Genomic DNA, 11,600 nt, shown 5'->3' on the forward strand with positions numbered 1-11,600 from the left:
GAAGCACTTCTTAGGACTTAACTTAAGTTGGGCATGGCGAAGCCTGTCGAATACATCCTGGAGATTTCGTAAATGTTCCTTCACTGTATTTCCCACCACCATAATGTCTTCCAGGTATACTAGGCATGTTTACCAAGTCAAGCCATGCAGTACAAGATCCATAAATATTTTCAAATTTGCAGGAGCATTACATAACCAAAATGGTAACAGTGAACTGGAACAGCCCACTACATGTCGTGAAAGCAGTATTCTCCTTATCCTCGGGGTTCAGCTCCACTTGCCAGTAACTACTCTTCGGGTCCAATGTAGAGAACCACCTGGTGCCAGAGTGTGTATCAAGTGTGTCAGCGATACGTGGGAGGTGGTAGTTGTCCTTTTTGGTGATGTAATTCAGCTTCTGGTAGTCCACACAGAACTTCAGTTGGCCATCTTTCTTCGCAAATAAGACAACAGGGAAAACCCAAGGACTCGCTAATAGTTCTATTACACCACCCTCCATCATAACCACGATAAACTTCTATGATTCTTCCTGTTTTGCTAGAGGCAGCCGCAGTGGTGGTTGTCGTACTGGTTCTGAATTACCCGTGTTCTGTGTTCTTTTTCATATTCAAAATATTCTATTGGCCACCAATAAATATTTTAACTATAAAAAATTCACCAATTATTTGATTTGAAACCAAAAAAAAATTGGTTGTCATTACAAAACTTTTTTTAAATACTGAAAATTAGAGCTTACTGTTTCTAATAAGCAATTAGGGAAACACTTTTTGTTCCCACAGCTTCTTTAAAGTGTAAGGAATAACTTACACAGGCTATTTAGAACAATAATTACAGCAACAGTTTGATAATCTATACTTTTATTATAAAGAGAGATTGTAAGTTTGTTTGTTTGTTTCTCCGAAGTAAACTGGCAAACAACTCTACCGATTTCAATAATTATTTCATTTTTATAATTACATGATTCCATGTGGAATTAGACCTTAACCCTTAACTGCTGTCGTGGGGGCAGGGTAGATGTTTGTTTCCTGTTATTTTATCTCTGTTTCCGTTGAGGCGGCTGGCCTTCTTGGTACCTTCCCATCAGTTGCTCTGGAATGCTCACCCGACGTGGCTAGTCCAACACTAGTGTCCTTCTTTGTGCTCTGTGTGCCATTGGCCCCGTGGGACCGCACAACACAAATAAGGTGACTTTTTTCCATTCTGAGATAATTTTTTTAATGGATGTTTTTGATCTAAATAACGATGTCCGAACGGTATAAATTTTTAATAAAATAAGAGGAGATAACCCAAATTTTTCGAGTGTAGTGACAGGGTGGTTGAATTAGATAGACAGTGACATTTGAAGTGTTGAAGACTCTCGCGAGGAAAGCGACTATGTTATAGAAAGTGAACGTGACACTGATTCTCAGGAATGTGGTGAAGAATATGTCGACGAATGTGAAAATAAACAGGTTAAGGCTTTTTATGGTAAGAATAAATTTAAATGGTCGGCAGAAGAGCCAGAGAAATGTTAGAGTACTTGCTCATAACATAGTGAGACTTCACGGATTATGAGGTCCTCAGCAGAAAGAAAGTGAAGTTTACCCGATCACCGAACGGAGTTACAGTTTTACTGATGATATGGTCACTGACATAGTCAAATGGACCAATGTAAAAATTCGGGGAGCACGAGAAAAATACAAAAATGAAGACAGGACCGAACTGAGAGATTGTGACACTACTGAAATGAGAGCATTTCTTGGACAGCTGTGTTCAAGTCTAACCATGAAAATGTAAGTACAAATTTTGCAACGGATGGAACCAGCAGATAAATATTTAGAATGGCAATGTCAGCTCAAAGATTCCATTTTCTTTTGGTGTGCCTAAGATTTGATGATACCGTAGAAAGGGGAGAAAAAAAAGAAAAATGATCCAACATGTGCTGTATCTGCATTTTTTGAGCAATTTAACCGCAACTCGCAAGTGGCTTTTTGTATAGGTGCATATGCTACTATCGATGAGATGCTAGTTTCATTCAGGGGTCGATGTCTTTTTTAAATGTAGGCTACATGCCCAGCAAGCCAGTGAAATATGGGCTTAAAAAGTTCAGTGCCTAACAGATGCAAGAAACCATTATGTTTACAACACTTATTTATATTGTGGGAAAGGCAGTGATGGAAGAGGACTTTCTGCCGAGGAAAGAAATTTTCCATTCCAACTCAAGCGGCCCTCCGTCTCTGCCAGCCTATTCTTCAAACTAATAGAAAGGTCACAGCAGACAATTAGTATTCATCAATTGAACTAGTAGAGACATTCCTAGAAAATGGGTTTACTTTTGTTGGCACTCTGAAGAAAAACAAACCTCAAATACCAAAACAGTTCTTACCATCAAGAGAGCGGGAAGTCGGATCGTCCGTATATGGGTTCACAAATAAAATGACACTACTTTCACACGTACCAAATAAAGGGAAAGCAGTGCTACTAGTATCATCTATGCATCACAGCAAAGAAGATGACACATCCTCCAACAAGCCTGAAATTATCAGTTTCTACAACAACACTAAAGGTGGAGTTGATACAGTAGATCAGATGTGCGCAAACTACTCCAGCAGTCGGCGAACAAGGCGATGGACAGTGGCTGTTTTCTTTAGAATACTTGATATGAGTGCTATCTCAATGGATTTATTCTTAACCAATCCTACAAGAAGAGAAAGGTAATGGAACGAGCGGACTTCATGAAAGCATTAGCAAAACAGCTAATTGAGCCCTACCTGAAACTTTTGAGTTGTGAATACTCGGCTACCTCGTTCACTGAGGCAAAGAGAAGAGAGACTAGCCATGAGAAAGTCGGAAAATATGTCAGTCCTGCCCTGCTTCTAACAGAAAGAAAACAACATATATTTGTGCATCGTGTAGAATTCCAGTTTGTCTTCAATGGACCAAGAAGGTCTGCCCAAGCTGTGCAGAAGTTTCTGGTGATGAATAAGCTGAAACATTATATTTCTTTGCTTCTAGCATTGTTCAAGAACTGTAGTATCTTCTTCTTTCCTTACCCAATTGTGTTTTGAAAGATAACGATACTGTTTTTATTTGCATGACATATTTCCAGCCTTTTCAAGAAATTTATTTGTGAATCAACAACACTTCTGCCACATAAAGACTGCCTATTTTGTAATTACTCAAGAATGTTTATTTAAACAAACATAAAGGTGTACGTACATTTCAATTATGAACAGAGCACATGCCAATTCAGTTTTTTTTATTGCTTTTATTTACTGTGACTGTAGCTTTATTTATTAACTGATTTTTCTTGTTCATAATCTTTTAATATAACATATTTCGGTCATTAAAAAATAAATTTGCATGCAATAAATAATTTAAGGCCTGACTGGAAATTGTGATATCTAATGTTTTTTGGCTGAAAAAAAAACATTAATAATATATAGTTGAAATTTATTAGTTTTACAAAATTTACTCAAATTTATATTTTAAGTACTTTCTCATACTACAAATCGTGAATCTATAGAGTATAGCCCAACTAATTATTATATTAGCACAAATAAATAGTTAGCTTAACAATTCATTAACTTTTCACATGATGGTCAGTAAAAATATGTTTTGCTAATGTGTACATGAATTAAAAATTACTCAATTGTATTTTTTGTAACCCTAAGAATGTGGAGAATGTTTGAGAGATGCAACTGGAATTTTTTAAAATAAAGTAATATTATTTAGGATTTTTTTTTAAATCGGGCCCCCAGGGACCCAACAACATTGTTTATGTTACAAAGCTGCACATCACTAGTTAGGGGTTAATTTAATTTAAAATATTTAAAAATTTATAATGTTTAATTTTAATTTAAAATGCAGTGATTAAAATTTTGATGTATGTATATCAATCTATAAGACATGCATAACAAGAAAAAAAATAATTAATACAAAAGAGACATGGAAGTGAGGATATAAATTCAGTGGATATTAAACTCATTTTCGTTGCCTATTTTATTAGTACTTATTTATTCTTGGAGGTAAGAAAATGGACATACAATAAGTTTCTTTTTAATTTTCCCCCCAAATATTATGGTTTCTTAATTTGAAAAATATTTTTAACTAAAACCAGAGCTTTGCAAGCTTACGCTGGGTCAAAATACACGAAAACCTTGTTATAAAATGTAGGCAATATCCACATAAAAATTTTATTGAAACCTTAAACATTGAAAGTAAACTGCTCCCTATGTCAATCACTATTGTGGCCAGTGACAGAATGCTTTATCATTGTGAAAATAATTAAATATCAAATCACTAAGTAACAGTTACTCCCGTTTTCAATTTAAGTGACTACAATTTCCATTTAAAATTATCTTTGCGATCGCCGTCAAAAAATCTTAGGGTTAAACCTACAAATATATTGCGGTTTATCTGATAAAAGAATAATTTTCCCATCGAAAACTGTATGTTTTCTATCTATATCAGTAAGTGTGGGAAATTAGTATAATTATATTGCGTTAATAAAAATTGCAAAACTTTCGTTTACTCTAGGTAACAATAAATGCATCATTATTATTCATCATTAAAAATCTCATCATAAACAAATTGATTACTAAAAATTAGTATTTTTTGTAAGTTATAGACCTATTGCGTTTTTTTATAGATAAGGAATATCAGTCATTTTATGATTTCTTAGAATAGTTGTATGTATGTTAAACATATATATACATACTTGAGTGATTTAACAGTTTGTCAAATACAACTGAAGTTTCATTTAATATCCCTTTTAAATATATTTTAGATTTAATGTTTGAGAGCAATTACAAACTATTTAGTGGAATCACTTACTCGTAAACATGGTAGATATATAGGATCAAAGAGCTAACCTCTCCAAAGCTGACGATAAAATGTAAAGAATTTTAATAATAAATTAAAAGATTTCTAAAAATTAACACAACTTCTAAAGTTATTCCCGAAATTCATCCACAAAACATACAAATCTATCTTCATATATTTTTCAATGCTATATAATCGGATTTTTTAGTGTTTACAAATCAATCGTAAATTCTTAGCTTAACAGTCAAAACATTAATTAATAGTTCTTAATATGTATATGGAACCGTTTCAGATATTTAATAAAATAAATACTAAATTTATCCTGTGGCTACAATCTAATATATATATTTAACTTTAATAGCTTAATTATATTTTACTTAATTTTGTACACAGAAAAATAATTATTTTTAACGTAAGATTGAATTCAATTATCTAAACTGCTAACAGTTAAATAAAAAAACATTTAACTTCAAAAATAAAACAATGTAAAAATCTCGGAATGACCTTTCGATTAATGTAATTGTTTATAGATTACATTTTTATTTGAACACTGTATATTGTAGGGTCTGTATTGACAAAACTATTTCGTGGAACACAAAACCGTTCATTCAGTGTATTTTGTAGTGTAGTTGATTCAGGAATAGTTTCTTTTCGTATCCGTCTTCTGTAGGTTACTGCACAGGATAAAAATGCTTTCAGCTCGATAGCCTATAGAGGACACCACGACAATGTTCAGAGGCCCACTGAAAGCTACTGAATACACACATTTTTCGTTTCATAGCCATATACATTTATTTTTATTCTTTATTGCACTCACTTGGTCCATTTCAGCAACTCCTACCTGCAATTTTGCGGAACCTCGTAAGACGCCTTGAAGAGGAGATATTCTTCTAAATGTCTTATGTATAAAACTTCATACGAATATTTCATACGAAAAAAAAAATTGTGTGTTGTAAGTAAAACTTTTACCCTTCGAAAATCAACTTGAAAGATTACAAATTAAATAAATAATGTTTCTCTTTAGCGATAAAAGTAAATCATTTCGTGCACAATGGACGTTAACATGAGTGGCACACAACTGTAACAAAAATGGTGGCACAAAAACTTAAAATAAATTTTGTTGTGGTCTGACTCCCTAATAATTCGTTATTTTTATGTCCCTATCCACCATCGAACTCTCCACTCTTGAGCGTTACACTTTTCGTTGCGCTCTGATTTTTTATAGTCTCGACCTACCGGGCCTGCTGTTTAAAAGTTTCAGTTAAAAAGGTAAACCCTAACAAATAAAAATATACCAAATACAAAAATGACTTTTTTTGTTGCGTGTGTGTAGATGTATACCAATAGCTATGTATATTTATTTTAAGATAAAAAACCTACATGATAAGTAAAATTCGTAATGGGCAAACTTAAATAAACATATTAATTTTAGAACGCCCTCAGAATTTGTTTATGCGCCAGAAAAAGCTCATAGCATATCTGAAAAGGAGACGAAAACTACAAATTGTATATTTCAATTCCCAAACACACACAGAAAGAAAAAAACAAAAGAATTAATTGAGTTCAGGAATTAAATGAATGGCATGAGTTGTTTTACTCGTTAGTTGAAGCCGAGATACACTGGAAATACTCATGGTATGTATTTCACATTTTGGAATCGTAACAACTTTAATGATGAAATACTCACTCGTTAAATACTTGTATATATGCTTTTTTGCACACAATCAAGCAAACATTGGACTATTAATTCGTAGATATCGGTTTCATACTCCACGGCAGTAGTAAAATAATGCGGAAGAAAACAGATGCTAGTAGTTGTGTGTTGTATTGGTACCCAAAGATATTACACTTTAAATTTGCGTGTTTATTTTGTTAGAAAGGTATACATAAGGTGAATGCTAAAAAGAATTGTTTATTTGTAACAACTAAGCTCTTGATGTACGAGGTATGACAATTAAATAACCGGACTGATGTTGCTCCCAGAAAATTGCGAGCGTGCCACGACATGTTTCAACATTACTGTGTCTGATGGTCCTTCCCTCACCCTGAGCCCACTAGACAAGCCAGCAGATCGCTCAGTTTGACTGTAGCAGTTAATTAAATTAACCTACCCACAAGTGACGCGTCGGAAAAATGTCAAGTGGTCAGACGGAGCAACGGGTTAACCTCAAGTTTCTTATTAAACTAGGATAAACTGCCACAGAAGCTTATGCAATGCTGAAAGAGGTCTAAGGGAATGAATGTTTATCCTGCACACAAGTTTTTGAGTGGTTTTAAAGGTTTAAATAAGAGCATGAAACGACCGAAACGTTTGGGTCCCAGCCCTGAACGTCAAAAACAGACGAAAACATTAAACAAATTGGTAAAATAATCCGTGCTGAACATCGTCTGAGCATCCGCGGGTTTGCTGAAATGATAGCAATCAACAAAGAAAATGTCCGAAAGATTTTGCAAGAATCATTTAACATGCGTAGGGTTTGCGCAAAAATGGTGCCGAAACTCTTCACTCCCGATCAAAAGGAATCAAGACAGAACATTTGTACTGATATCCTAAACGACATCGCCCCAAAAACAGATTTGTTAGACAAGGTGATTACTTGTGATGTATCGTGGTTTTTACTTACGATCCCGAAACTAACAGGCAATCCATGATTTGGGAGAGCCCAAGCTCGCCAAGGCAAAAAAGGCCAGAATGAGCAAATTCAAATTAAAAGAATTGATGGTTGTCTTTTTCGACATTCGTGGCATTGTCTACGTTCACTGGGTACCCGAGGGTCAGACGATCAATCACATTTCTACATCGAGGTTCTGACGGACCTACGTGAGCATGTGAGACGACGAAACCCCGATTTGTGGAAGACCAAGTCCTGGATCCTTTACCAAGACAATGCACCAGCCCATTCTGCCTTGTCTGTGAAAGCGTTCCTCGAAAAATACGGCATCACCGTGTTGGAACATCCACCGTACTCGCCCGGCCTTGCCCCCTATGAATTTTTTTTCTATTTCCCAAGGTCAGGTCGGTGCTGAAGAGGACAAGATTTTAAAGTGTGGAAGCGGTTAAAGCAAAACCTACGGAGGTTTTCAACCAGCTGACAAAAAAGAGAAATTCCAGTACTGCTTTCAACAATAGAAACGTCGTATGAAGCGGTGTATGGATCGCCAAGGGGAGTACATTGAAGGCGATAAATCTTCTGCTGTAATTTGTGACGAATAAAAAAAGTTACGACATCAGTCGGGTTATTTAATAGCCATAGCTCGTGCGGATTTGGTGGGAGTAAAGAGACGGAATTCAAGGAACGGAAACGGGTAATATCTGCGCTGCTTCTGTGGTGGATGGCGCCAGTCAGAGTTCACAATTTCAAAGAGAAAATTTAAAGTATTATCTTTTAAATGTATTTTACTAAAATCGACTGTATGTTAGTATAATTCCTTGTAAAAAATCAGGTAAAACCGGTGTTTAGTATTTTTTAAAGTATTTTTCGTTTTTATCGGAATATTTTCATTATATATTTTAAACTTTCGCTCTGCAAATCGCAATATTCGATAGTTGACTAAGCTAATCCGGCGGCAGCGAATTTTAGCAGTGGGTGCGGAAACTGCGTATGATTCTTGTCCAGAAATGTAGCTGAAAACACAATTTTCGTAAATTGATCACGTTCGGCATTATTTAAAGATATTCTTATGTTAAAAATTCTTGTTCGAGCCCCGAGTTTACTGTAAGTGTGTTTGCAACATGAGAACTCATTAAATTTCTCATTGCTGTAATTAGATGTTACACATCACTGGCATGAACTGAAAGACTCAATGTGAAATTTTTTTTTGGTACGTAAATATAAAACAACTTGTAAGAAAATTCTATCACAGCTGTCAGTTGTTTTCGATAGAAATAGTGGTGAACTTAGGTTACATAAACTGAATGTATTTCAATTGACTTCTGACGGTCATTCCTTTGAACAACACCAAAAATTTTTAATTAAATATAATCTTCCTTGCACAGATTGCATTTTACATCATATAAGAACAAGTAGTTTAACATGAGAGCACCTACTAGGCTGAAAGAAAATAATTCGGCATACAAGTACATAGTTTAAAAGTTTTCAAATAAAAAAGTAATCACTTGGTTGGTTTCGTGAAAGTCACTGTTTTTTTTTCAGCTGCGTCTTTTAAAGTGTTTTATGTGGAAACCTCAAGTTAAGTATGGAATATATTGTCATTTTTGGAGTTTTTTCTGTTACAAAAAACATTATTTTTAGCTAAATTATTTAGAATTTGGTTTAATAAGCTTAACTTTAAATAGTTCACATTATCATGCTTAGAAATTTATGCCGCCAAGTTTTTTATATTGAGAAAAATAATTTAAAAAAAATAATTTGGCAACATGTTCGAAAATATTCCAAAAGTAGATAACTATTTTTTTATGCGAATCGGTCTACCTAATCATGACAGGGTCTTGGCAGGCTGGAATTATTCTGAACAACTATTAGCACTTACAGCATTTCCTTCTACGGTTGAAATTAAAAATGACCTTAAAATAATTAAACACAGTGAATTAGTAAATAAATCTATAGTAATAAAAAATTTATATCAAAAAGAAAACCCACAAATAAAAAATTAATTTTTCAATTCTTACGTAAATTGTTTCAACTTTGCTTAGAACTTGAGTATAATGTTGCTTACTGATAAAATCACTTACACAGCAGCTGTGAGACAAAATGACTCTTATAAAGCCTTATAAATAATCTGCATATAATTTTAATCTAAAAAATAAATAACAAATGTTTACGTATAGTAATTTTACTTCATTTTCCTACAGAGTTTTGGTTTTTCAATCTGTCACCAGGCTGGATTTCGGATATCCCTGAGGGTATAGGACAAGCAGCACAGTAACTGTTCTAAACAGCTTCCCAAAGTTCACAGCTGATATAAGCCTGGGAACTTTCATATACCTCCCCTCCCCTCCCCTTTACGGTTGACGAAGAGCTGTCGGGCTCACCGGAGCGCGTTTCGCAGAGACAACAGCGTTTCCCATCAACGGAGGAGTCCGCTCGGGGAAAGGTCTACTGAAGCCTTAACGCCCGGGCGAGGGCAAGACAATAACTGTCACTTGCAGGCCTTCGGGGCGTCAGCCGCTCGCCGGTGCGTTGAAGCGTCAAGGTGACCCACGCATGATGAAGCTCATTGGTGCAAACCAGGGCGGGTGAGATCATCGGTTTGAACGCATCGTAACAAAGTAAGCAATGATTACAGGTTCGGTTTTTCCTATGTCTCACTGAGATCCAAACGTGCTTACAACGGTCTCAGAACATTCATAACTTAAAATATTGTAAAAAAAAAAAACTTAGAAATATTACAACTTACAAGCACACATCTAAAAATGGGTTTTTACTTGATTACATGTAACCTGAAAACACAAAACGCCAAACCACACAACTAGGGAAAATCAAATCTGAGAATAACATATAATATAAAACTTTTATAACTTAAAATTACAACAATTATAACCGTCATAAGCTAGAGAAACACGTAAATATGTACTGGCAGAACTAAGAAAAAGTAAGCTTCGGTTGTTTTTCATTTCTAACACCTTGGTCTCACTCGCCTTGATTTATTCTTCTTTTGGTTTTCTTTTTTATGGATCACTATATCTTAAAATTTATCTTGTATCCGCATCTTACTTTTGCAGCACGCGTGGGTCGAGCTAATATCAGCGTTTCTAGAAATAAACCTGATTAAGTTGATTTTAACAAGGTTTTCTTTAAATGAGTCTTGACTGGAAAAATTTCGTGAAACCTTGTTGGGATGATTTTCATCGAGGATTTTTTAAGATGATTCTTGACTGGAAGAAGTTCGATAAACCTTGTTTGGGATGATTTTCTTCTAGATTTTCTTGAGATGAGTCTTGGTTGCGTGAAGTTTGATTAAAGTTAAATTGTTTTTCTTAAAGGTTTCCAAAGCATTTAGAAGTGCACACATTATCGAAAAATAAATTAGATATAACACATAGATAACACGACACGTTGATTGTTCAACACATTTTATATAAAAAAATTATTTTTTTTTAAAAAATAGCTAATCTCCAAAATTTCTTTACCGATTCGTTTGAAATTTTTACCCAAAGCTGTATTCCTATACGCGCGTTTTTTTAATATGATAAAAATAATAAATTTTAAAAATTAGTCAAAATTAGCACGTGTAACTCAGTGCATGTGTAGAAGTGAAATTTATTTGGCAATTCAAACCTGGACTCGTAAGTGCTCTCTTTATATATCTTTGGCGGCAGAAAAGTTTTGAAAACATGGTGGTAGGAAGTAAGGGAGTTGGTGTTAGATATCTTAGCCAAGTTAACTCTTGAAGTAAATGCTATCTAGCTATTAGGAACAACATTTAGAAAAAAATTGTTTAAAATCGCCTTTTTTCAAGGGAAGACACCTATATAGATAAACTTGATGAGCCAAACTTTGTAAAACTAAAAATTTTCTTCCAAATAGTTATAACTGTTTCCGAGATGCCAAAGTGTGTATGTATGTATATGCTGCAAGAATTTCTCGTTTAATAGTACATATTAGATACAGCTTAAAAAATTTATTGTAGGTATTTTTATGATTATCATGAATGAATAACACAATTAATTTTCGGTTGGTATCTGGAGACACAATTTACGGCAAAACCATAGGAAAATTAATCTGTCAACCAGGGGAGTGCGACCAAGCCCTAAGATAGAATATAACTCAATATTTTAAAATTGGAAAGTTTATATCTAATTCTAATTCCTTCCCTCTAACAGTAGTAATACGATG

At 34.3% G+C, this 11,600-nt stretch overlaps 1 protein-coding gene across 1 annotated transcript in view; it reads right to left on the reverse strand.

Annotated features, from left to right (window-relative positions):
• LOC134539046 (uncharacterized) overlaps positions 1-5,629 on the reverse strand; it is a 50,625-nt gene extending 44,996 nt beyond the window's left edge. The window contains exons 1-2 of the mRNA XM_063380737.1: positions 5,621-5,629; positions 197-433 (exon numbers count right to left, since the gene is read on the reverse strand). Coding sequence (XP_063236807.1) covers positions 197-433; positions 5,621-5,629 — 246 coding nt within the window. The remainder of the gene's footprint in view (positions 1-196; positions 434-5,620) is intronic.
• Between the last annotated feature and the right edge of the window lie 5,971 nt (positions 5,630-11,600).

This window comes from Bacillus rossius, chromosome 14 (genome assembly GCF_032445375.1).
Source record: "Bacillus rossius redtenbacheri isolate Brsri chromosome 14, Brsri_v3, whole genome shotgun sequence".
In the NCBI taxonomy this organism is placed as follows: domain Eukaryota; kingdom Metazoa; phylum Arthropoda; class Insecta; order Phasmatodea; family Bacillidae; genus Bacillus; species Bacillus rossius.